General features: G+C 63.9%; 2 protein-coding genes across 3 annotated transcripts in view; one reads left to right on the plus strand and one right to left on the minus strand.

Moving 5' to 3' along the window:
• LOC117650219 (flocculation protein FLO11) overlaps window positions 1-26,170 on the plus strand; it is a 32,383-nt gene that overhangs the window by 2,665 nt on the left and 3,548 nt on the right. Inside the window, exons 2-3 of one of the 2 annotated variants that reach the window (XM_034393463.1) lie at window positions 10,702-10,902; window positions 25,964-26,135. In XM_034393463.1, coding sequence (XP_034249354.1) covers window positions 10,702-10,902; window positions 25,964-26,135 — 373 coding nt within the window. The remainder of the gene's footprint in view (window positions 1-10,701; window positions 10,903-25,963; window positions 26,136-26,170) is intronic. The other variant, XM_034393464.1, reaches the window with a different exon arrangement.
• Window positions 16,178-20,489, minus strand: LOC117650220 (myrosinase 1-like). Its single transcript, XM_034393465.1, has 10 exons — window positions 20,187-20,489; window positions 19,862-20,007; window positions 19,273-19,401; window positions 19,043-19,168; window positions 18,566-18,740; window positions 18,087-18,226; window positions 17,543-17,788; window positions 16,816-16,953; window positions 16,627-16,733; window positions 16,178-16,524 (listed from the first exon to the last, which is right to left on the minus strand). The coding sequence occupies exons 1-10, from the start codon at window positions 20,365-20,367 to the stop codon at window positions 16,290-16,292; spliced, it is 1,623 nt and encodes a 540-aa protein (XP_034249356.1). The 5' UTR covers window positions 20,368-20,489; the 3' UTR covers window positions 16,178-16,289.

Genomic DNA, 26,170 nt, shown 5'->3' on the forward strand with positions numbered 1-26,170 from the left:
ATGTTGAAGTTGAAGCAATCCAAAGTACACTCAGTTCTGTGTATTGACGTTTATCTACAGTAGAGCACTGAGAGCTAAGGTGGAGGGGAAATTTTTTCTTTTCATTATTTTGGCCCGTCCCGTGTATTTTTTTTTTTTCCATTTTGCCCACCTTCCTGTTTTTAGCAGTTTGGTGTGAGTGTGAGTCACGGGACATCCCAGACGAACGAACACCTGCGGCCCCGATGCAGGGCTTAGCGGGTCAGGGGGTGCGGTGGTGTGCGGTGCGGGTGGGAAATAAGGGGGGGGGGAAGGCTTATCGAAGATAGGCCCTTGGATAGGCCGTGCCATGCGGACATTCGGCAAACAGGCGTGGGCCGCAGCGCTGCACACGACCAGAATTGGATTCCCCCTCCCCTCCCCTCCCCTCCCTATCCTCTTCTAGGATGCGCCTCATTGTCCGCGTGGTCTGTGTGTGTGTGTGCGCGCGCCTCCACCTGTCGTGACTCACACCGGACAGAAGAGAGAGAGAGAGACAGAGAGAAGGGAACGGAGGGGGAGGGGGTGCTCTCCGCTTCCCCCTTCCTGGAGTCGCTCGTCGTGGTGGGATGGGTGTGGCCGGCCACTGCGGTGTGGGTGGCTGGGCTGGCTGGCTGGCTGGGCGACGTCTAGGCGAGGCAAGTGGTGTCGCTTGGGCTCGACCGCCGCCCTTCCATGCCGTGGCCTCGTGGCAAGGACTCGCGTCCAGGGGCTCCGAATTTCATCTATTTTTGGGTTGTTTTGGGCTGTTTCCAGCCACATCCTGGCTTGTTGTGAGGCGTGTTAGAGCCTAAGAGTCGGGCCAAAAGTTTTGAGAGTGCGTGCCCCTTCGGAATAGTGCTTCCACCGCTCTGCACTGCAACCGGTGCCTTGCCTCTATCTCCTACACAAGAGGAGCCTCGCAGGGGTGCGAGAGAGACAGCGACGGGAGCACTGTTTTGGATCGGCCTGCGTGCCGGCCGGTCCGGCTGGAGGCCCTAGCTGGAGGCTGGAGGGGGCCCCACTGTAATGAGCGTACTCCAGGGCCCCTTCCGGCCGGCCTCGGCCCCTCCCGGCCTCGGCCCCTCCGCGCTCCGCCCGCAGGCTGGACTGAGTGGAGGGCTGCGAGGCCGTGCCGTGGACTATGGGCGCCGGTGGCGGCTAGGTGGCGGCCGGCCGACGGGGTCCTTTGCAGTTAGTACGGCCGGCTGGGTCCGAAAGATCGTTCCGTTGCTCTGTCTCTGTAGCACCCCGCTGGGACGCGCGGGACGCCCCATGAGTGCGACAAAGACAGCGCCGAAGCGATCCCTCGGCACGAGGCGGCAGGCAGGCGTCGCTCAAATTGGATGAGCCAGCTCGCTGCGTGCTTCCCTTGAGCCAGGCCAGGCCCAGGCCAGTCGGCCAGGTCGCAGGGGCGGAACCAGGACACAGCCCCTGTGTGTGTGGGTGCGTGGGTGTGTGGGCTTGTCACCCGGCCCAGCGAGCGTGGTGTACTTGCACGCCGGGCGGCTAAGTGGCTTCCGCGAGGCGTCCCGTCACTCACGGCACGGTGCGCGACGCGCGTCAAACGGGTCGGGGCAGTGGCCCCGGGTTCGAGTCCTGTTAGCGTCGCGTTCGGCGGGGCGCCCTTGACGCTCGGCGACCACGGGAATGCCATTGCCGTCATGAGCCCCAATCAGACGACTCTGTTATTGATTGAGTGGCTCGCCGGCGGGGGCGGCGGGGCGGCCGCGGCGGCTGATTATGCACCTGTTGCCCCGTCGAACAGTGGCGCGGCACCGCGGCGCGCTTGACGCCGTGCTTTATGCGACCGGTGCCTGCCAGGCCGCCACGCCGCACTCGCGCCATAGACGAGTGGAATTCTTGAACCACTCCACCGCTCCACTGTACAGCATACTGTATCTCTAGAAGGCAAAAAATGAGAAGAAAACAATTGCGCACGGAACGTGGCGGCACATTGTGCACATTGTTAGAGTGCCGCGTCGGAAATGGACGGCGTGTTTTTGTGTCCGTATCGCGGGGCGAGCGGCGCGCGGCGAGCGGCCGGGAGGGGCATGGACGGAAGTGCGCGCGGGCGGCGGGGCGGCGGGGCGGCGGGGCGGCGGGGCGGCGGGGCGGCGGGTCCCTGTGGGGGCGGTGGCGGCCGGTGGTCCTGTGGGCGCACGCTTCCGCTGCACCCGCCGCGCTAGGCGATGCTTGGTTAGGCTTGGCGGGGTGCGCTATGCTTCGCTATGCTTCGCTATGCTTCGCTGTGCGAGTGGACAGGCTGGCCGGGCTGGCGAATGGATTGCGCAATGTGAGAGTTGTTTCGGAGCGGAGCCGCGGAGCGATTGAGTGTCTGGAACGCGACACCGCCGGCGTCCGCCAGCTGGTCGATGGACAAAGTGCAACTCGATGCTACTCCCCTCCTCCAGGCCCTCCAGGATAGAAAGGCCGTCTATGACGCGGTGCAATGCGCGTGGCGCCGTGCCGTCGCCTGTGGCGGTTGTCGCCCCCAACCAATGGCACCTAGATAACCGCCTGAAAGAAAGGCCATGCGACAAGCGTTACTTTGCCCCCCGAAAAGGCCGCCGCTGGATCCGCCCCTGCCACCGCCGTGCCATGCGCCGCGTCGCCACGCGGCCCCAGTTGGGGTCGCCACGCCGCGGTGCCTCGCGTCCTCGCGTCACGGTGCGCGCCGCTCCCCGGGCCCTAATGAAGGTCCTGCACCTCCGGAGGCACTGCCTCCGTCGCTTCCGCGGCCTCCGCTAGCTTTTTGAACCTCCCCTGCCGCTTTTGGACCTCTCCAACCTCTTCGAACTTGTCCAGTCTCCACGCTCCTTCGACCTCCCGGCATCCAGACTCCGGACTCGGCTCGGCTGCACCCTGCCGGCCTGTAGACTGATTCCGCGCAGTGCGGCCGCTGCTCTGTCTCCCTCGCACCGGTACGAAGCGCTCCGTGAGTGCGAGAGAGACCTCCCACTCGGAATCAGTGTGCCGGCCTTGAACGCGGTCCCCGTCCCCGTGGCGGTGCCGCGGTGCCTGCGCAGCCGGCGGTACGGTGCGCTAACGGTACGCGGTGCTGCGCGGCGCTCGGCGGCGCTCGGCGGCGATCGGCGGCGTCGCGAGGCGAGGCTGCTCGCTTTGCGCTGCCTGCCGCTTCCTCTCCGGTCGTTCGTTCGATTCGGATCGGACTGCAGACTGATTCCGAGAGTCGTTTTCGCCGCTCTGTCTCTCTCGCACCCATACGGGACGCCCCATGAGTGCGAGAGAGACAAAGCGATGCGAAAACTACTTTTGGAATCAGTCTGCTGGTCGTGCCTCTGGTCGTGCCTCTGGTCGTGCCTCTGGTCGTGCCTCTGGTCGTGCCTCTGGTCGTGCCTCTGGTCGTGCCTCTGGTCGTGCCTCTGGTCGTGCCTCTGGTCGTGCCTCTGGTCGTGCCTCTGGTCGTGCCTCTGGTCGTGCCTCTGGTCGTGCCTCTGGTCGTGCCTCTGGTCGTGGCCTCTGGTCGTGCCTCTGGTCGTGCCTCTGGTCGTGCCTCTGGTCGTGCCTCTGGTCGTGCCTCTGGTCGTGCCTCTGGTCGTGCCGTGGTTGCACCTGTCGGGGCTCTAGAGTCTGGAGCTAGCGCGGCTAGTGCGGCGGGGAGGCGGACCGGGCGTAGCGGGGCCTGTCCACTCCGTTGCGAAAACCCCTCCCTCCCTCCCCTCCCCTAGTCCGCGCGCATTCCTCTGGAAGGTGCATGAGGCCGCGGGGTATCCTATGCACTGCCATTGAACTGAAACAATGCCGCGCCACCTCGCTCGGGGAGGGAAAGGGGCGGGGGGGGGGGAGTTCCATACCGGCCGACGGGCAGTAGACTGATTCCGAGAGTCTTTCTCGTCGCTCTGTCTCTCTCGCACCTATACGGGACGTGCGAGAGAGACAGCGATGAAAACGACTCTCGGAATCAGTCTGCAGCCTGCACGGCGCCCTTGCGTTCCCCGGGATGGCCGCACTCTCGCAACGCCGCTGCCGTGCTCCGTTTTCATTGAGAGGCGCGTCGTTTCCTCCAGGTGCAAGTCGAGGCGCCTTGGCAGCTCTGCCTCTCTCGCGCCCTCACGGCGTGACCCATGTGAGCGAGAGAGACGCAGAATCTCTGTTCGGAATCGGTCTGTTGAGCTGCGAGCCCACGCCCCTGAAAGACTCGTCCAGTCCATTCCCCCGCGTTGCTGGAACCGAAGCCCTCTTCTGGGGCGGCGGCTGCGGCGGCGTGGCGGCGTGCGTCACAGGGCGCCCTGTGTGTTCCTGGCGACGCTCCTGGACTGCCCCGCGGTGGACAGTGACGGCTTGCAGTGGGGCAGGGCAGTGCGGCCAGTGGGACCAACGCTTTGCGGTGACTGAACCCCCCCCCCCCCCCCCCCCCCCCCCCCGTTACGCCACGCCTGCTGACCGGCTCGCTGAGGAGAACAAGAAGGCCCTGCCCCTGCTGGTCATGCAGCCGGTCTCGCAGCCCGCGATCCCGTTGCCTGGTCGGTCATTAGGGCTGCAGATATCGATCGGGCTGATTGGAATTTGGAATTATTTCGGGCCGCTCGGTTGGCGGCAGGCCGTCGTTGGCAGCCGTTTGCGCGACGAGTCTCTGACCGGCAGGCATGCCATGCATGGCGGTGCACAATGTTGCAAAGGCGGTAAAATCTGCACCGTGTGTGTGTCCGTGTGCGAGATGAAAGCGGTGCGGGGGGCATACGTAATGTTGTACTCAGGCCGGCCCTCGTCACGACACACGCCACGCCACGCCGGGCCGCATCACCGGCCGTTGCACTGTACGACCACCACCACACGTGACCGCACGCGTGCGTTATCGGCCGCTCGCTCCAGGATGGCTCTCGCTCCAGCGCCCCAGCGCACTGCGGTGCGCGAAGTGGTGGGTCCACCAAACAGTTTTCGCCAACGCCCACTCCTTCCCCCTTCCTCTCTCTCTTTTGTTGCCCCGGGCCTTGCCCTGCAATTAGCCCCCAAATTGGTAACGCACCGGAGCGCCTGCTTTTTGGACGGCCGAGTCATGTGATGGCAGTGTGCCGTAATTGCGGCGAGTCTGGACCCCTCTCTCTCTCTCCACTTCCCCTCCTCCTCCACCTGCCTCAACATTTTCAGATATTTTCCCGTCGAGTTCTTTCTGTTTCTGTGGCTCTTTGGGATAGGCCACCACGCTGCCACTACCCGGGCTGCACGTCACACAGTGGGCCAGAAGACCGGTGGAGGCGGTAAAAACTGTAGACGCGTCTTGAGCTCCAGAGTCGCTAGACAGGACTCGAACTGAACGTGTGACCCCGCCAACGGATTCCTGGTTCGGAGAGCAATCCATTGGTGGGGTCACACGTTCATTCATCGACTCTGGAGCTCAAAACGCGTCCGGGAGTTTGGCCGCCTCCATCGGTCCTCTGGCCCACTGTGCGTTGCACGCTGCCTGCGGCTTCCGGATTGGTTCCTGCGGCTTGTGGTCCTTTGGGGCCGCCGGCGCGGCGCGACCGCGGAGTGGAGCTGTCTCTGTCTGTCACGGCGCGCGGCGTGTGCGGGAAAGGGGGAAAGGCCCATCAGCGTGTGTGTGCCTGTGTGTCTGTGTGTGCGTGTGTGGCTGTTTGTCTGTGTGGCGCGGCGCGGCGTGTTGCAGTCGCTATCATGGACTGGCCTTTATTTATGAAGCGCTCCGCCCCGCCCCGCCGGCCATGGGGCAATATGTGTATCTTCATCCACTGCGTCGTGTTTTCTCATAAATTGGAGCCGCGAATCGTGCAGCGGGGTGAGTGCGCCGCCAGCGAGCCAGCCGGGCGGGGCGGTGGCGGGCCACGCCGCCGTCGCCGCGGCCTACATCCATCCAGGCCGCCGGGAAGGCAGGCAGCCCGCCCTACACTCTCCGACGCGGACGGCCCCGCGTTGAAGTCCCCACGTGCCGTGCTTTCGGGTTGGCGGCCTCGTCGCAGCGGGAGGCAAATCAGTCAAGCGCCCTATTGCCCACTCAGTTTGGATGTGGGGAGGGACACATGCAGTGTACGCACGCCGACGACAGCTTGCGTTACCGTCCGCGGGTTCATCGTTGCGACGAGGGGCGGGTCGTGTCCCCTGCGCCCACCGGCCAGCTCACCCTGCCCTACACACTCAGACACGCACACGAGCGCGCCCTCCCCCACGCTGGCCGAGGCCAGTCCTTCCGCGGGGCACGACTCGCCGGGCTCCTCGATGGTAATCTGCAGGGCCGGCCCGGGGCTGGCAGGGCTGCCGGGGCCCCGGATTCGTCCGCCACGAGCACGCCACGCAGCCACGCGGTGGGGCCCGGTGGGCCCGGGGAAAGGCAAGGCTCTCGAAGTGCGCGGCGCTGCTGAAGGCTGAAGGCGTCGCTTGGCGGCACCGCGTCGTCGGGGCGCGACGCGACGTACTTGAGACGCTGCCTCTGTTTTTAGGCCTCTAGGCCGCGCGCTGGGATGGCACGTCACCGCGGCGCCTCTGCAGAGTCGTTTTCGTCGCTCTGTCTCTCTCGCGCCGGCACGGGACGCCCCACGAGGGGGACAGAGACGGAGCGACGAAGACGACCCTCGGAATGAGCCTGCAGCCTCCTCGAAGACCGCCTTCGTGTCATCCTCGGCGTGATGGCGGCGGCGCCACTGGCAGAAGTGGGCCGCGGAGCCGCGGAGTACATAATAAGTAAGGCAAGGCGCCGCGCCCCGAACTGGAGCGCTTCGCCTCGCCTCGCTTGCGCTCACGGCACCGTGGCCCGCCGCGGCGTGGCCCCGCGAGGCGCTGCAGTTTAGCGACGGCGTGATGCCGCCTGACGTAAGGTGGCGCCCGAATGGCGGCGTTCGACGCCAAAACTCGCGGCGCCGGCAATGCACTGCGCCGCCATGGACCGCGCGGCTCTGCAACGCCAGTGTGGTGGCCTTACAGTGGCCTTACAGTGGCCCCGGCACGAAAGGATGTCGGTGAAAAAAGAGGCGGGAGGGGGGCTGGCGAGGCGGACGATAAACATCTCGTTGTCGCCTCGTGGCACTTTGAACGGTCTGATGTGGAAAGCGCGTCCGGCCATGGTCCGGCACGGTGCGGCATGCGCGAGGATGCGTCGCTGGAATTGCGTATTGTCCGAGCGCCGCGGCGCCGCGCCCTTGGCGTTGTACGGCAGCTGACTGGCAGTGTGGCGTGCCTGGCGTGCCCACCTGCTGGACGGATGGGCTGGAAGGGCCCACACTGAGGGCCAGAGAAGACCGGCGCCGGCGGCCTAAAACTCAAGATGCGATTTGAGCTCCAGAGTCCGCTAAACAGGACTAGAACCGAGCGTGTGACCCCACCAATGGATTCCTCGTTTAGAGAGCAATCCAATGGTGGGGTCACACGTTCGGTTCGAGTCCCATTTGGCGACTCTGGAGCCGCCTCCGCCGGTCTTCTGGCCCACTGTGCCATGGCGCATCGCGAAGCAACCAACAGGCCTACAGTACACACTGGCTATCTGTAGTACATAAATGCGTAGTCTCGTAGGCGTCGCACTCATGTGGCGTCCCGTATATGTGGGAGAGCGACAGAGCGACGAAAACGACTCTCGTCGCTCCGCGCTCCGGAGCCCCCGCGGCCATGGCGCAGCACGCGGAGCCATGGCGGAGCCTCCTGCCGCAGGGGCCCGGACCGGCCGACCGCTCCAAAACGGCGCAAACTGGTGCCGCGGGACTAACGGGAGGGACTGCCGAGCACTTTCCCGTCGCGCCCCGCCCCGCCCCGCCGCGTCTAGGCCCTCGCTGCTCCGCGTGTCCCGGACGGGGGCCGCGCGACGGCGTGTGAAGTCAAGTGAGGCAGGGAAGGATGCAAAGGCAAGAGGCACGGCCATGCCGCCTGCCGCGTGCCGCCGCATGACACGGGAGGCTTGGTCCAGTTCATCGACCGGACGGAGCGGGCCGGGCGTGTGGCCCTTCTCTCTCTCTCTCTCTCTCTCTCTCTCCCTCCCTCTCCCGCACTCGTGTGCGGGTGTTTGAGAGAAGGAGAGAGGGAGAGAGAGAGGACGACGAAACACGGTACCGAACCGCACTCCAGTCTCGAAGACGGAGAGGGCCGCGAGGCGAGGCCGGGTTCCGAATGGCGCCGGTTGTCTGCAGACGATAGTCGACGGCAGTGCATCGCCACTGCAGCGCGCTGCAGCGGGCGACGCGTTTTTGGACTCTGCTCTGCAGGAAGTGCACTATCGGGCGCGATGGGCGGCGAGGCTAGGCGCGGCCGGACTGGGCCTCGACTCGATGCCGGCCGGACGAGGCCTTATCGCGCCCTCCCCTGCGTCGCTCTGTCTCCCTCCAGCACCTACTTGGCGCGCCCACGCCCCGCGAGTGCGAGAGAGACGGACGGTCGTTAGCGGCCTTTTCCGATTTCACTCGTCGAGTACACGGCGCTCTTTTCAATCGCGGGGAGGGCGTTCGATGACGCGGCCCTCGCGGGGAAGGGAAGGGAACCTTGTCTCTCGCATCGCCATTGTGAGCCGCGCCGCCCTGCTGGACCCGCACGTCCCAATCGGCTACTTGCGCAATGTAAACACCCCGCCCCCCTCCTTTCCTCTCGCCTCTCCCTTCACGCCCGCGGCCGGATGCTGCCGGGCCGATGATGTTGAGGGGCCGACGACTCGGGGCGCGGCGGGGAGGTGCGGGGCCCTCGCATGTGGTCGGGGCTCGCGGCCTCGCCAGCAGGATAGGAAATGCTGCTGCAAAAAAAAAAATAACTGGAGGCTGGATGGAAAGAGAAGAGCGAAGGATAAAGAAACGGAGATCAGCTGGTTGTTCTCGTCGACTGGCGTGCGCCTCTGGGAATCTTTGGGCGTCGGTCAGGCTGGGAGCCAGTGGGGACAATTGGCCTTATCTTGATCTCTTGAAAGCCGCCTGAAAGGTGGGCAAAAAGCGACACTTTGCGACCCTGTAGGTGGGCAAAAAGCGCTGCCCCTACTCTGGGCCGGCCCTGGATCCGGCACTGGGCGTGGTGACGTCGCCGTGGCCGCCGTGGCCGCCGTGGCCAGATAGCAGTGACGATAGTGGCGCCCCTTCTCCCCGTGGGCCGATGGCAGCCGATGGCAGCCGATGGCAGCCGATGGGCTGATAAGGGGCTGGCACTGCCTGGCGGCCGGCAAGGACGAAGGACGAGGCGGGGCGCGGGGCGCACGGAGTGTACCGATGTTTGTTCGCTCGTTGGCGGGCGGGCCGCCTCGCGCCGTTGTTTGATTGAAGGTAGAAAGTGAAGTGGAGGCCGGGGCGGGCCGGGGCGGGGCGCCACTGTGCGCGGCGCTTCCCACACGCCCTCGCGGCCCCCGCGGCCCCCGCGCTACGCCGCCGGCGATGACGACAGCCCAACACGGGCGCCATTATGCTCAGCAGGCCGGCAGGCCCAGCTCGTCAAAGCGGAGGTAGAGGGACGCTGCCGGCCGATCAATCTGGAGATGCAAAGTGGCAAAGTCCAAGGACAGCTTTCTACTGCACCGCGCCGGGGGAGAGGCTGTTTGAGCCGCCGGCCGGAGATTGCCGGACAGGGGACTGGACATTGCGGTTCGCCGCTGGAGGCGGTCCTGGAAGAGGTCCTGGAAGAGGTCCTGAAAGGGGTCCTGGAAGGCGTCCCGCAAGGTGTCCTGCAAGGCGTCTTGCAAGGCGCCCTGCACCAGCAAGGCGTCCTACAAGACCTGCAGCGGCAAGAGCGGCTCGAGGAGCTCGTTGAGGTGCAGCAGTTTCCCCCGCAGCCTCACACACGCTCTCCACTCTGGCGTTTCTTTTAGCCTCGATTTACTTCGGGTAGCCACAGCCCCGCCGCTGACCCAGGGCTGACCCGGCGACCCCAGTGACCCCGTGCCCCGCCGTCACCGTGAAAGGAAGCAGTCCAGCGGGCCGAGGGCCGTGTGTGCCCCGAGTGACCCCACCGGGGCTCCCTCCTAAATGATGCACGCCACGACGTGCTCGGGGTGTCCCCCTCGGTGCCCGCTGTCCACACTGTAGGCTGTTTACCCGCGTTGATGAGAGGAGGGCGGCGTGGCGGGCCTGACCTGCTTTTGCGGCGGGCTTCGTGGCCCCGCGTGCCCCGCGGGGGGCGTCCGCACTGTCAATGTTTGCCCTGACGCCGACGCCCCTCGCGGTGTCGCCTGCAGGCCTGCAGGGAAACGGGTTTATCGCGTGGCGTGGCTTGGCGTGGCGTGTGCCCTGCCCTGCCCTGCCCTGGCCGGGCCGCCAGATTGGCTCGGAATAAGCTAGTAAAGCTCGCTTCCTAGCCGGCGTGTGCACGCCACTGTAAAAGGAAAAGCGCTTCGCCGCTTCGCATTCCGGGACCCGCGGCCCAACGGCGCACAAGGGTCTTTACTTGAAAGCGAACCGGGGAGGACAATGCGGGCCACAGTGCCCGGGTTTCACGATGGCTTCACAGTGTGGCGCTAGGCCCTGCCAGCGCACTGGCGGGCCGCCATGCGTCATGGGCAAATTGCAGGGCACGGCACTGGACACTCTCCCCGAGAGTCCATAACTCCCCGCCGCCGCGGACGCGGACCCGCTTGCTGGAAGACGGTGGGAAAGGTAGCGATGGCGGCGCACCGCGCTGGGGTACTTGTTGGCGCGGTCGCGGTGGCGGGGCTGGCGGGGCCGCGCTGCGGTCCAGGCGGCGGTGGGTCATGGCATGGCGCGGTGCGCGGTCGTTATCCGTGTGGTCGATGGGGCTTCCGTGTAAAGCCTGCTAACGTGTGTGTGTGTTCTACAGGACGGCGGCGTGCTGCTGCTGGGCGCCAGCGCGGACGAGTCCTCGACGGACGGCGACCCGGACGGCATGGGCGACGTGGACGAGTGGCTGGTGGAGCCGCCCTCGCCCTGCAGCGTGGTCTTCGAGGGCAGCAACGTCATCATCAACGGCCGCAGCAACCTGCGCAAGCAGTCGCCGCGGCAGCCGCGCAAGGTGAGGAAGGTAGGGCATGTCGAGCAGTGGAGGCGGTCGAAAACCCGGACGTGTTTTGAGCCCCAGAGTCGCTAAATAGGACTCGAACCGAACGTGTGACCCCACCAATGGATTGCCCTCCGAACGAGGAATCCATTTTCGGTTCGAGTCCTCTTTAGCGACTGTGGAGCTCAAAACACGAAAACTCGTTTAGTGTTCTTCCCGTCTGCGCCGGTCTTCTGACCCACTGTGCGCCGTCGAGCAGTGGGGTAGCCGATTCCAAGCAGTGCCCGTCTCTCTCGCACTTGCGCGGCGTCCTACACGGACAGCGCCGCGCAGTTTGCCCGCCCGCGGTATGCAAGATGCACGATGCAAAGGGGCCCTTTTGGATGGTTCGCGGTCACGCTTGGCGGGCCTTCCGCGAGGCCTCCTTCTTGGCCTCGCTGCCGTCGAGTCCCTCGGGCAGCCGAGCAGCACTCCGCCAAGTGGAGGCGGGGGCGGCGGGGGCGGCGCCGCTGCAGTGTGCCCTCCGACGACGCCGTCGTGCTGGCGGTCCTGGCGGTCCCGGTGACCGCGGCTAGACTCGCGCCATCGCGGTGAAAATGCATGAACGGTATTAACTGTCGCCTCCCCCTCCCCCTTCCGCCATTGTTCGAAGGACATGCCGGGGATAATGACTGCAGGCTGCAGCGCTGGCTGGAACAAATCCCGGGCCAAACAGAGCGGAGAGTGAACTGAGGAAGATCCACGCCCCCCTCCCCCTCCCCCCGCGCCGAGAAGGCCCGCTACTTCATCTTCCAAGCTTGCAGGCTTCCAGGCCGCTCGCAAGGCACGGCGGCACGGCGGCGCGGCACGCAGGGCGGGAGACGAGACGAGACTCCGGCCCAGAAATTGCTCACGTTTGGCTGTTTCGCTGTTTGAGGAACGGGACCGCTGCTGCGGCGGTGTTCGGCGTCGTCAGCGTGCCTCCGTCACTTTTGCGCGACTGTAGGACGGCGAGACGACGGCGTGGCTGTGCGTGCGCGCGATGACTGGGAGGTGCGCGCCGACGTGAACTCTTCCTCCACAGTTCCATCGGCGAAGCCGGCTCTACCTGGCGGTTCCCCGCCTCCACCTCGTCCTGCCCGGGATGGCGACGCGCGCGGCGTGCGTGGCGTGGCGCGGCGTGCGTGCCTGCACGTCGGAGTCGTGCGGCCGGGCGGCGCGGGGCGCGGCGTGATGTGGCCGTCGATCGGCCCAGCCGGCTGAGCTGGCCGGGCAGTCAATCCGATTGGATATCGAATGCGTTCGCTCGGACGCTACTTTCGCCCGGCCGGCTGGCTCCGCTACACCGTAGTACCCATTACACCCCACACGAGCCGGGCCAGGATAGGCACGCAGGCGCAGGGCCTTCAAGAGGGGGGGGGGGGGGCCTCACCCGCCCCCACCCCGCCAAGAAAAGCCAAAGCCCGTCAAATACCGATCCCGTTTTAGGTAGTGGCACTCGCGTACGGCCATTTTGAATCAACTACTCCGCAAACGTCTCGTTGCCTTCAAAGTGGCGCCAATACTCTTCTACTCATCCGTCACTTATCGAAATCTCTCTCTATCTCTCTTTTTGCCGTCGCTACTCCTTTCGTGGCATTTGATAAGAAACTCGCCCCTGGCAAACTTTCCCACGGTTTAGCAGCACTGCTTCCCAGACCAGCCGGCCAGGCGGCAGACTCGAAAGTCTCTAAGCCCGCGAAATGTTTCCGCGCTGTTCGGATCTGTTCGGCGGGCCACGCCACGGCCACGCCACGGCCACGCCATCTGGGTAGCTGAGCACCAGCAGGGCCGCGGGCCCCGCCGCCCCGCGTCCTGGCGCTTATGTATCCTCTCCTCGCGGACAGAGGCATGAGTGCCCGGGTGAAAGTGATGATGTGCGATGACCTTGTGTGGACCGGACTGCTTCTGGCGCGCCATGGCGGTGGCAGTGTGGTGGCTGACACCTGTGCCCTGAGCACCCTGTCTGGACGGCGACGCGGCGTCTGGTCTCTCCTCTAGGCGTGGCTCGCGCCAGGAGCAGGCTGACGAGCGATTCCGGACTGTCGTTTCGTCGCTCTGTCTCTGTCGCTCTCGCAGCGCAGCTTGAACCGCGACAGAGACAGAGCGACGAATTGATCCTCGGGAAATGGCTGGGCCGGTTCGCTCTTGGCCCCGTCACCGTGAGTCTGGTGCCGTTGCCGGCGGCGCGTGGCCCCGCGCCCCGCGGCGGCAGGCTCGACTGGCTGCCGCTGGAAAGTGATTTGGCAATCCCCCCTTCCCCCTCCCCTCCGCGTTTCCTTTTGCCTACCGCAGCCTTTCTCCGCGGCTTCCGTCGCATGGCGCGCCGCCGCCGCCCACTCGATACCTTTGTGTCGAAGAAAGACAAGACTTCCTTCTGCCGCTCGCTTGCGTCACGGCCCTTCGTCGCTCCGTCTCTCTCGCACCCACGCGGGTCGCGCCGTCCGTGCGACGGAGACGGAGCGACGGTACCAGTGTTTGTGGCGTCTGTTTGCGGACCGCCGCACCAATTCCAAATCGGAATGCGCAGCCTGGCCGGCAGGGCGTGCCGCTCGGCGTGTCGCCGCATTCGATGGGTGTCTCTGTTTTCCGCCCGGCCTGGCGGCGCGGCGTGCGCGCGGCGTGCCCGAGCACTCCAAGCTCTGTGTGCTTATGGTGATGGCGGCGCTGCAGCTGCGGCCGCTCTGCCGCTGACGATGTTGACGCTGGTGATCCTGCCGCCGGGTTCCGAAGGATGGCTCTATCGCTCGGTCTCTCTCGGGCGGCCCGGGGGTGCGAGTGAGACAGAGCGACTAGACGATCCTTCCGGCGGCTGGACCGCTGCGTGCACTGCGCGCTCACGCCCCTTGATGAGCGGCCCGGCGACGCTCGGTCCTGGGCCCGCCCAAGCGCGCCCAAGGGTGCCGGGATGCTGTCGAGGCGGGGCGAGGCGGGGTGGGGCGCGTTATTAGGCGCGCCTAGGTAACGGGACGATCGTCTGTCTCCGTCGCACTCGCGGGGCGTGCCGCCTCGGTGCCGCCAGAGCGGCCAGTGCGAGGAAGACAGCATGAGACTGCAGCACGGCCTGCACTGCGTGCACTGGCTCGGCCGAGCTGGTTAAGAGTTTGCCGCCGCCGTGCTAGAATGCTGCTGCTGGCTCGGTCGCCGCGCGCCACGCCGTCAAGGAGGGCCTCGGCGTGCACAGTCGCGCGAGAAGGCGCGGACGTGCTGCCCCACGCCATGACGGCGCTGCAGACGGTTTCGTCGCTCTGTCTCTCTCGCACCCACACGGGACGCCCCATGAGTGCGAGAGAGACCGAGCGACGAAAGCGACTCTCGGAATCCGTCTGCTGGTGTCGCTGGGGCGTGATTCCATTACGGCCTGACTCTCCTGTTCACGCCCCTGCAGGTGCATGTCGCGAGGGGCGGGGCGGGGCGCTCTGACCTTTGAGACTCCAGTGCTGGCCGCGTGTCCGAGGCGGTGCGGCACGCACGCGGCGCGCACTCCAGCCGACTCCAGCCCTGCAGCGCGCAAAGCCGCTTTGCATAAATGATGCCCGTGCGACGCGGCAGCTGCTGCAGCCAGCGGGCGAGGCGAGGCGAGGCGCGACTTTGTCAACACCTGCAGACGGAATCCGTTTTCGTTGCTCCGTCTCTCTCGCACTCATGGGGCGTTCCGTACAGGTGCGACGAAAATGGCTGTCGGAATATCAGTCTGCTGGAGCAGGCGGAGTTCGCGCCGCCGGGACGGGACGGCACTGCCGCTCCACTGGCCAAAGTTGAAAGTGAGAGAGAACGCGCGTCGCGTTCGCAGTTCGCCGTTGGCGTTTGCCGTCCTCCAAAGTGGGCGCGGGCGGAGCGGCGGCGCGCCCGGCGGGCCTTTCCTTTCCCCGGATGTTATGGCACGACGGCGACGCTTTTCGGGAGCTGCCGTGCGACCTTTCCACCGCCGCGCCACGCCGCGCCACGGATGCGATGAAGAGATTCCGATTCGTTTTTACACCCAAGTGAAACTCCTCCGGGATGGATGATCGACGATTGGATAACGGGGTGGCGAGGCCGGGCAAGGCAGTGTGTGGGGCCAGCTTTTGGGAGCCGGGGCGCAGCAAGGCCGGGTGCGGCGTGGCGTGGCGTGGCTCGGCGCCAAAACAGTTTCGATCGCGGCCGGAGTTCGGAGAAGCGGGGACTGTAATGAAAGATTTGGCCCGGATTCCGGCTCGCCGTGCCGTGCCGTGCCGGTCGCGGCCCCACGCGGTGCCGTCGTATTGACACGCAGCCAAGTGCGGCGCGAGCGTGCTGCGTGCTCCGGTTCCACAGCCACCCGATACTGCACTGCGTGCACTGCACACTCCAGAGACTCGCACGGCCTTCGACCGCGCCAAGCGCGAATAGACACCACACTGACCGACACTGCGAGTGCGTGCCGTGCGGCGCGCCTCGTTGCGTCGTTCACTGAGTTGCACACAGTCACACACACACACACTCTGGTGTGTGGCGCCCTCCCCGCCGAATCGGACCGATTTGCCCCAGACACTGTCTTTTTGGGACGGCGCCGGGGCGGACGAGAGAGTGACAGTGTCGTGGGCCGAGATCGGCGGCGCCATGCCCTTCGGATTGCCCTTCGGGTTTGCCTTAGGGTCGGCAGGCATTTTAGCCGTCGGTCTGAAACAAAGAGCCGGCCCCGCTGTATTTGTTTGGCGAACGGGAGCGGCGAAGCCGAGCGGCGGCTTAGCAGAGGAAGGCGCCAATCAGAGCGAGGCTGCACCGCGGCGCAGCGAGGGGGAAAGGGGGGGGGGCCTTCGCGGGGGCTTTGGAGGCCCGCCGGGGGGCCTGCCTGGACTAGCGACAGCAGGCTGGTAAACAGGGCGGTAGTGCCTGTTGCCTGCTGGCTTCGCTGGCTGTGCTGGCAGGGCTTGTCAGCCTGCTGACGGCGGGGTAGGCAGCCGCGCGACAGCGCTGCGGCCGGGTGGCCTACCTCGCAGGCTGTCTGTCCCCGCCGCCGAACGCTTCCAAGTTTGTTGTGGCCGCAACTGTCTCCCCACAAACTGCGTGGCTACAGTCTTGGGCTCCGTGAAACTCAAATAGCGTGCGTAGCACTACCCCACGGACACAGTATTTGGGATGGGACCTGCTTGTGCCCGTGTTCCATAGAGGGTGACTGCCGAAGACAAGGCACTGCCTGAGGATTGCAGTCTGAGCGCTGTGTTTGTCGCCATTGCTTACTCGGACGCTAAAGGCCCATTGAGGCCTAACAGCGCTGATAATGATGCGGGAATAATCCAGGATAATGATTGTGGGCGTCTCCAGGCTGTCGTTCACCGATATTTTAATAAGTTTAGCGACGTTAGCTTTCAGATCTATATAGTGCTGGTCTGCAGCTTGAGACCTTGGCGGGTCCGAACATCAGTCAGGCTTCACAGAGAAATGTATTGATTCGCGAGGGAACTTGAGAGGAAGTAGGCTGGCATCGCCAGCAACAGCAGCAGGGTGGCCGAGGTGGCCGTCGAGGACGCCGACGACGCCGTGTCCTCCTCCCAGAGCGGGACCGACCCCGTCCTGGCCAAGTCGATCCAGAACTGCGACGAGTCCTTCATGCTGCGGTCCAGGCTGCCTCCCTCGTAGTCCACGTGCACCAGGCCAAACGGGCGGCTGCGTTGCCAAATCGGTTTCAGTTTTCAGCTCGGCTCTTTCGGTAACTTAACCCACACACCTCCAGACTTGGATGGTTTGCGAATACGGCATTGCCCTTACCTGTACCCGGCGCTCCACTCGAAACTGTCGATCAAACTCCAAGTGCAGTATCCGATCACCTTGATGCTGAACTCTTTCATCGTCGAGACAAGGGAGCGCAGGTAGAGCTGAAAAAATAAAAGAACCATGTAACCATTACCTTCGACTCAAACCTGGTGAAACTTGATCGCGGCCTGGCATACTACTTACACTGTGGTAAACGCCGCGGAGGCGGTCCTTCTTGCCCAGTCCGTATATGTCGCCGAAGCCGTTTTCGGAAATGACCAGCGGGAGTCTGTACTCGTTCCATGCCCACACCACTGCGGAACGCATCGCGTCGGGCGTGACCTGCGGGGAGAGGAGGACTCATGACTTGACTTACACACTGTGAAACCAAGTGAATTGCGTAGGTGTGGAATTTGCAGTCTTCACACTTGGAAGTGCAGAGTTTGCAGTCTTCACACTTGGAAGTGCAGAGTTTGCAGTCTCTGCTCTTCAAGTGTGGAGTTCTCCACACTTTTTTTTGCCAGTGCAGTCTTAGTGCACGCGAGTCTGCTTCAATTAATGCCTAGTAGAATTGCTTCCTATCACGGTTCCTCGTCAATTTTACACGGCAAAACCAACGTCCGGGTTTCCCAGGCGCACCCTGGAAAAATGCCCTGTTTTTCCAGGGTGCGCCTGGGAAACCCGGACGTTGGTTTTGCCGTGTACAGAGGAGGCGGTCAAAATTGCGAAGGCGTTTTGAGCTCCAGAGTCGCTAAACAGGATTCGTACCGAGCGTGAGGCCACCAATGGATTCCTCGTTCGGAGGGCAATCCATTGGTGGAGTCAAACGCTCGGTTCGAGCACCGTTCGGCGACTCTGGAGCTCGAAACGAGTCGAGAGTTTTGGCCGCCGGCGCCGATCTTCTGGCAAATCCACTAGACATCCTACCCACCACGCTGAACATGCTGCTCATGTGCGAGAGGTCGGTGCCCACGACGCTGGGGCTGACGAAGGGCAGGACGGCGAGGTACTGCCCCAAGATGGGGACCTTGCTGAAGGCGGTCATGTCGGCGGTGGTGAAGGCCGCCACGATGCCGAAGTACACGTTGCAGGCCAAGAAGTCCGCGGTGCCCTTGATGCGCCGCTTCTGGGCGTCGCTGAAGGGCTGCAGATTGCTGCCGGCCAGCCGCTTGAAGAGCTGCAACGCGGCCACGAGTGTCAGCGAACAACCCAGTGCACTGCTGCATGGAAAAGCTTGGAAATCCCCGGAGGAAAATTGCCTCCAAGTTTTGGAAACTTCCTAAATTTCTTAATGTTTTTATTTTAGATGAGTTTCCAGCAGGGACAGCACATCAAAAAAATCTTTGGAAATTCCCAAAGAATCGCACCTTTCGAATTTTTCAATCTATTTTCACAGTGTTATTGTTGCCATTTTTTGTGTCTTTTTGCCGTAATGAACTTATGATTGGTCAGCCCGATCCCGTCGGCGCACTCACCTCCGGGTAGTCGCCGTGCACGACGGGGTTGAGCAGGACGCCGGCGGCGACCTGGTTGAAGGCGTCGGCGGAGTACACGTCCTCGGGGCGGGTGGAGTTTGGGCGGGCCGTGAACACCAGCGCCGAGAAGCCCACCTGGCCTGCGCACCACGCCAAGCCATTAGGAGGAGGAGGGCCTCAACAGCTGCTGTTGGTTTAAGAACCGACTCGAACACTATGGTGGAACTGAAGCGTACTTTTAAGCCGTTCCCCAAGCCTAGTGGCTGCTACGCTCGGCTTCAAGCGAGCCTTCCGCCCCGCCTATCTTAACGCATGGGATTATTCTCTACGCATGGGATTATTCTCTACGCTTGACTTGAAGCGTAAAGTCTCGGAGCGTATTTATACGCTTGAATGGAGCGTACAACTAAGCTCCAGTTTCACCAGGGAAGCCTAACTCTGGGTTGCTGCCGCACGCGACGACGCGCGACGACGCTCACCCTCGTGACCGGCCTCCTTGAAGAGGTGGTAGGCCTCTGCGTGGGCCAGGATGGTGTGGCGCATGCACGTGAAGGGGTCCATGTCGCCGTCAGCGTAGAGCCCGACCTTCTGGTACAGGTTGGGGAAGTAGGTGCAGTAGTTGTTGGCCTCGTTGATGGTGATCCACAGCTTGGCCTGCAGCAAGAGGCACAGTGTTCGGCCTGGCGTTCTCGCCGTCCCACAGTGGGCTAGAAGACCGGCGGAGGTGGTCAAAATTCCGGACGCGATTTGAGCTCCAGAGTCGCCAAATAAGACTCGAACCGAACCGGTGACCCCACCAATGGATTGCTCTTCGAACGAGGAATCCATTGGTGGGGTCACACGTTCGATTCGAGTCCTGTTTAGCGACTCTGCAGCTCAAAACATTTCTAGCATTGTAGCCGCCTCCACCGGTCTTCCGTCCCACAGTACGTCCTCCACCGGCAGGGTCGACATACCTTGCCCGCGTACTCGCTGAAGGCGAGCCGCGCGAACTCCTTGAAGTAGTCGACCATTTTCTCGCTCTGCCATCCTTTGAACTGATCCTCCAGAATCCAAGGGTGGTCAAAGTGGTACAGCGTCACCTGCGGTGTCCGTCCAAAGTTTTTGATCAGTCTGTCTCGTCACTTGGCCTCAGAAAAGGTGAAACTGACTAAAATTAAACGGCAAGGGCTAGGAGGTCGCTCACCATGGGGGTCATGTTGTACTTGAGGACCTCGTCGATGAGGCGGTGGTAGTACTGGACGCCCTTCTCGTTCCTGGTGACGGCGTCCGGCAGCACTCGCGACCACGAGATGGAGAAGCGGTACAGCTTGAGCTGCAATCGCATCGCCGCGTTAGTTTGGCCCCACTCCGCACTTGGTAGTGCCGTCGCAGTCTCTAAGTGTGGAGTCCTCCACCATGCCAAGAGAAGTGCAGAATATGCAAACTCCACTCGCCCAAGTGTGGAGGATTACCCCGCACCAGGAAGTTCTCCAAACTTGGTTTGACAGTGTGGCGCGGATACAAAATTCTTCAAAAGGCGGCCACTGAATCAGGATCAGCCACCTGTGTACAGTGGACCAGAAGACCGGCGGCGGCGGCCAAAACTCTGGCCGCGTTTTGAGATCCAGAGTCGCTATGATTCGAACCGAACGTATGACCCCACCAATGGATTCGTCGTTCAGAGAGCAATCCATTGGTGGGGTCACCCGTTCGATTCGAGTCCCATTTGGCGACTCTGGCGCTCAAAACGCGTCCGGAATGTCGACCGCCGGCAAGTCCACTGTGATGCTCACCCCGAGCTGGGCCGCGGCCCGGACGTCCTCCTTGTAGCGGTGGTACGAGTCGGCCGCCACGTCGTGCTCGCGCGAGTCGTTGCCGAAGCCGAAGGCGGAGAGCTTGCCGATGTGCAGCAGGTGGTCCGCGGCGCTCTCGCCCTTGCCTGCGCCACAAAGCACTCAGTGACCCCCGTCACGCAGGCGGGCGCAAGTTGGGAAGGTACAATGTCAAACCAGAGAGCTCCACACTTGAAGTGAGTAGACTGCAAACTCCACCCCTCCGCATTTCAAGTGTGGGGTTCTCCCTGGGTTTGACAGTGATCCCTCCCTCCAGTGTGCTCACCGTCCTCGTCCCAGGCCCCCTCCGTCTGGATGGCGGACACCCCCGCCCCGATGAGCAGCCCCTCCGGCACGGCGAAGGGGTCTTCCAGGCCGTCCGGGCCTTCCAACGCGGCGCCGCCACACAAGGCGACGGCCAGCACGGCCAGCCAGGGCAGGGCCCGCACCGCGCGTGCCATCGCCATTCCCAGACGTCTGAGACCCTGAAGCCGCCGGACTATCTAAATTCCTCGACGCGTCGCGACGGAGCAGAGCAGACTGATGCGGGACCGTCGGAGTCCGCCAGACACCTTTCAATACCACGCGGGAAGCCGATGGTCTACTTGTGGCCCACTCGACCGAAGGAGGGCTTTCCGGCGGTCCTTCTCGAAAGCGAGGGAGATAGCGTGGACGTTAACCGTTGTCCTGCCGTCTCCCGTTGCCTGACGGTGCAGCAGTCCCCGTCCTTTTGGGTCAAGTGAAAACCGCGGCGTGTGATTGGTTTTACCTTATCGCCCCGTGCCGTCATTGACGGACGGACGACGTGACGTCACTCTGCCACTCCAGTTGAAACCTATTTCTGTCCACTGCAGTGGAGCGGCATGCTGTTTTGGTTTTGACGCCAGTCCAAGAAGGGCAGGCCGGGCCGGCGAGGCGTGGGTGGGTGCGCGGCGTGCTGGCGTGCCCATAGGAAGGCCGCCAGGCCGCCAGCGACATTCGATACCACGGCCAGTCGGTGTCTCTCTCGCACCGCGTCCCACGAGTGCGTGTGAGAGAGACAGTCCTGGCGAACCGCGTCTCACACATTGGCGGCGGTTTGTGTGGACGTCCACCAGAAAACGAGCCCCGCGGAGACGCATCCGTCGATCTTTGTACTTTGCATGCGTCAGCCAATGCATCACGCCCGGCCTCACAGTTGGCTGCGCGCACGTGCACTTCCTCTGCGCGGTGATCGACCGCATGACATCCGCCCGTCTGTCTGTCCGTCTGTCTGTCCGTCCGTGCGTCCCTCGGCCCGGCCGCGCGTATCCGGTGCCACCGCGGCAGCGCGGCGTGCATGTCCAGTCGGGCTCACCGTTTAGCTTCCAGACTTTGACTGGCCGGCCCGTGCCGCTGCGATCCGGCAGCGAGCAGCACCTTGCCACTCTATCTGACGTCATTGTTTGGCACGATAGCGCAGAAAACCATCTCGAAGTAGAGCTGCAGTGCCCTGCTTTTTGACCCGCTTGCCCGTGCTCCGTGGGGCCGTGACCCCGGCCCGCATTGCCGGCACCGGCGGCTCTAGATCCCGTCATGTCTGGATTGCTCCACTCTTCGGAGCTGCCCGCGCCGCCGCCGTGCGGTATGTCCCCGGAGCAGGCGGCTGCCGGTTTTTTTCTCGCGCTTTTTTTCGCTCGCGCGTTATTGCTTTTTTTTTCTCCACTTCTGCGTGCGTTGTGGAATTCCAAGTGATTACGGCGCCGCGGATGGCCTGCTTGCTGCTTGCCCTTGCCACTGGCTGCAAGGCTTCCAGTGGGGAAGCGCGGCGCCGCAGGGCCGGGAAGCCGCGGACTAGACGGGGACGCCGCCGCCATGCCGCCGACAAAATGCTTTCAAATCGCTGCCCCTTTTTCGCAACGCGCAGCGCAAGCAGCGCGCGGCGAGGCCCCTGGAGGGAGGACGGCCGCCGCGTCCCGTTTGCAGTTTGCTCAGTGTGCCTGCCGGGCCCTGCCGGGTGGGCGCGAGCCTGGGCACTTCCTGGTTGCGCCGCGCTTTTTTGTCCTTCCTCCTTCTGGCTTTTCATTGACAGGCTCATTGACAGGCGGGTGGTCGGGCACCGAGTCGGGCACGCCGCGGCAACGCGCGGCAACGCGGCATGCATTATGGATTGCAGTGCAGGGCCATTAGTGGCCTCCTGGAGACTTCTGGGCACTCCTGGAGACTCGGGACTCTCCTGGAGAACTCCCGGACACTCGTGGAGCACGCTCTGGCTGGAGCGCCCTGGCTGGAACGCCCTGGCTGGAACGCCCTGGCTGGAACGCCCTGGCTGGAACGCCCTGGCTGGAACGCCCTGGCTGGAACGCCCTGGCTGGAACGCCCTGGCTGGAACGCCCTGGCTGGAACGCCCTGGCTGGAACGCCCTGGCTGGAACGCCCTGGCTGGAGGTGAGGCACGGCTTGGCGGCGCGTGCGGCAGCCGCTTTCTCTGATTCATTAACGCTGTCGCCGTGCTTCGCGGCTTCGCCCTCGCCGCGGGACTGGCGCCCCACGTGCTCGCTTTGCAGTGCTGTGCAGTGCCTTGCAGTGCCGTGGCGCCCAGCCGGATGGCAACACTATGCGGTGGGTGTTGTCGTTGTCGTCGTTGTGACGCGCGCGTCAACACGGTTCCGCGCTCCACCCACTGGCGGCGCGCACAAAGCACAGTACAAAGCGTCCGCCTAACGAGGCGGTCGAGGGAAGTCCAGGCGGTCCAGCCCGCGCGGCCAGCCCTTGCCCGTCCCGCGTGCCGCTTCTAGAGCAAGAAGGTGATGCAGGGAGGATGCGCGACGCTGGATGGCCCCGCTGGCCGCGCGACAGGTGCACTGGCTTCCAGGACTGTCCGGACGGAACGGTGGAGGTGGCACGCTCTCAAGTCCAGCACGAGCAGAGCCAGCAGAGCAGTGCTGTGCGGTGCTGTGTGTCTTGGCACGGCGCGAGGCGAGCGAGGCCTTCTGTTATGTGAACTCTGTGCGGCTGGCTGGCGCTGGCTGGCGCGCTGGCGTGTCGATGGCCGCCCGCGCCGTTCCACCTCGTGTCGGTGGCGTACCGCCACGCCATGGCGCGCCAGCACGCCCCCGCGCGCCCCCGCCCCGCCCCTCCCCGCAACGCCACACGGCACTGCACGGCCACGTAAGAGAACCGCTAGCGGAGCATGTACCTGCCGTCTTTTTTCTCATTTTTCGTTTGTCCCTTTTCTCTGCTGCTCGGCGGTGGCGTGGCGCCGCGTGGCGCGTATTGCGGCTTTGTTGGCGTATCGCCGCCTTGCCGTTTTCCAAAGACGTTTTTCTCATCTCGTCCTGTGGCGTGGCGGCGTGGCGGCCGCTTGGCAGCCTGGGCCCTCGACGGGCCTCAGCCAATCGCAGTGCCGATGCCGAGGTGCGTCCCGAGACTCATTCCGAGAGTCGTCGTCGCGCTGTCTCGCCCGCACCGGGACACCCCATGAGTGCGAGAGAGACGAGAACGACTCTCAGTCTGCTGTCAGGCAGGGACTCCGGGGCGTGCGACTGCCGCGACTGTCCGTGCCGGCCGGCGTGGGGGCCTTGGGGGCCTTGAGCCTGCACTGCTTTGACCGCCTTGCGTCACAGTGTATCACACCCTCGGTCACACAGTCACACCGCCCAGCACGCCGCCCTGGACAAACGGGCCTCCCACGCCCAAGTGCTCCAAGTGCTCGCCACGGCAGGTGTATATGGCAACCGCGGACACTGCCAAAAGCTGCGAGAAAAGGCTGCCATTTCTGGGGAAGGGCATCTTCATCTTGGGGGAACATGCGCCAAGGAATCGCCCCTATTACGTGCAGGGTAGCGTCCGGGAGTTCCTGCACTGCCAAAATTTGCTGGCGCTCCATGTCAGAACCCTGGACGACATTCTCATCAATTGGAAATCATGACAATGCGTCATCAAAGTTGAAAACATTTTTTTTTTGCATGCGGGTGTGAAAACAGTGGCATTTACTTGTTTGATGACTTCTCTTGCCAGGGAAATGAGCCTTGACACGGCATTATGCAACAAGCGAGCTTTCGAGTGTGCCTGCCCGCCAGGCCGGGCCCCTTACGAAGGCTGGGTAGGCAGGCCCGCGATGCAGCCCTGTCGGCGGGACTGCATATCTTGAACTTCGATTGCCGCTCGAAGTAGCCTCCCTGTGGGCCTGAGTTGAGTCTTTGGAGCAATGGTGGCGATGATTTGCTCGCGGTGACGCGAGGAAACAATGCAGCAGCGCCGAGCAGCGCGTTGAAGGTGGGTGCGCCCTGCACTGCAAGGCCTGCCGCGCGGCGGGGACGGGACGGGGCGGGACGGCGCGGGCCCCCGTTTGCAGCACCGTTGGTACTCGGTACCGGGATCCGCACCAACTCGTTGGTGTCCTCGCTACCGCGAACGCCCCCGCCCCGCCCCGCCCCGCCCCGCCCCGCCTTGCAGTGCAGCGGCCCAGCCACTTGCCCGCCCCCTCCCCGCCTCTGCTCTGGGTCGTCGTCGTGCCTCGGGGCTTCGCCGGCTTTGCAAACTTTGAGGGCGACAGATGGTGTCGCGGTGTAGGCCCGCGTGACTGCAGGCTAATGACTCCCCGCTGTGCCGCTCGCTGTTGCACGTACACTGTCACACCGGCCCGGGGGCAGGCCCGCCATAGCCTGCCATCGCCCGCCGGCACAGCGGCGGTCGCACTGTCGTTGTGTGGACACATCACAGCCACCGGCACCTCGGCTGCATAGTGCATGCTGCCCGTGGTGGACTGATTTCAGTCCGTCTCTGTCACACCCACATCCATACGGAACGCCCCATGAGGGTGAGCGAGCAGTTCCGACTGCAGACTGGTTCCGAGAGTCGTTTTCGTCGCTGTCTCACGAGCACTCATGGGGTGAGACAGAGCGACGAAAACAGCTCTCGGAATCAGACTGCAGGCGGCCGGTGTCGAACGCCTGCGATGCTGGATGCCGGTCCACTGTGACGCCTTGCGGCTGTGTCCAAAATCCAGCACGCTCCGTCTCTCTCGCTCCGCACAGCGCCACGGCGGCTGCTGCTGTTCTGGTCCAATGAGACGTGCAGTCGGCCGTTACCCGTCGTCCAGAGTCGTTTTCGTCGTGCGCTCTCTGTCGCACCTACGCGGGCCGCCCCATGAGTGCGAGAGAGGCCGTCGGAGTCAGTCTGCAGAGACGCTCTCATCGCCACCCGCTTTCATTCCACGTCGCCGCCGCTGCCGCCGCCTCGCCGCCCCTCGGCGGGGCTTTCGGCTTTACTAGCTTCCCAGGCTGCCCGAACCAGACCCAGATGGAGATGAGATCCCGATCCAGATCCGGCCGCGGCTGCGATTCGAACCTCGGCGCTGACGCCGGCAGACGCGGGCATCGCTGGGGCGTTGGCGTTTTCCTTTCCCACCTGTCCCTCTCGCACTCCTTGCGGGGCGCCCCGAGAGTGCGAGAGAGACAGAGCGACGGGACGACTGCGCCGTGCTCCTCGTTGACTCATTGGCCCCTAGCTGCAAGTTGGAGGGCGCCCGCTCGCGTCGCTCCGACCACTCGGACGGCGTCGAGGACGGCGTCGAGGCTTGCCGGCTCGCCACGAGATAAGTTTCACTGTTTTGGAGGTCGTTTGGAACCCAATCGCGCGGAACACTCGCGTAAATCTTGTCAGAATGTCAGAAGCTTGTCTGAAAACCCGATCAAAATTTGCGCACCTCTGAAAGCTGAAAACATCTCCTGACAGTCTGTAGAATTCAAGCCGTCAATATCAGAGTAAGTTTTCAGCATTTCAGCTTTCAGAGGTGTGCGAATTTTGATCAAGATTTCAGACATTTTTCTGACATCCTGAAAAAACTTACACAAGTGAAGCGGGGAGATTCGCAAACGGGCGTTGTTCGTCGTAACTGATGCGGCATGGAGGTGAGCCCCGTCTCCCTACCCGACTCGCGAAGCGGCGAGTGCTCGCGAGTCTCGTGGGGGGTCCCTTGGGGTGCGAGCGGATGAGCTCTTCAAGAAGGGCGTACAGACTGTACGATTAAGTTTTCCCAGTGAACGCACTATGCGAAATGGCTGGCTGTGCTCATGTCTAATGGCCTCTTCTTGTGTTGCAGTTGCGCATCCAGTTCAACGACGAGGCCACCACCATGTTCGAGTACCCGTCGGAGGCGTCGCTGCTGGAGGACGGAGCCCACCCCGCCCCCACCCCGCCCCCGCCTAGCACCCCCGCCCCCGCGCCGCCCTCCGCCCCCTCGCCCGGCCTGTCTGGCCTGCCCGTGCCGCTAGGTGAGTTATCAAGGAGAAAGTCAAGTCCCAGAGAT

This window comes from Thrips palmi, unplaced genomic scaffold (genome assembly GCF_012932325.1).
Source record: "Thrips palmi isolate BJ-2018 unplaced genomic scaffold, TpBJ-2018v1 HiC_scaffold_5, whole genome shotgun sequence".
In the NCBI taxonomy this organism is placed as follows: domain Eukaryota; kingdom Metazoa; phylum Arthropoda; class Insecta; order Thysanoptera; family Thripidae; genus Thrips; species Thrips palmi.

Coding starts and splice junctions, on each gene's coding strand:
- LOC117650220 (XM_034393465.1), bottom strand. CDS start 20,367: ATGGCGATGGCACGCGCGGTGCGGGCCCTGCCCTGGCTGGCCGTGCTG. Junction 20,008..20,186: donor GGGGGCCTGGGACGAGGACG/GTGAGCACACTG, acceptor TTTGTGGCGCAG/GCAAGGGCGAGAGCGCCGCG. Junction 18,227..18,565: donor CAAGGAGGCCGGTCACGAGG/GTGAGCGTCGTC, acceptor CGTGGTGCGCAG/GCCAGGTGGGCTTCTCGGCG.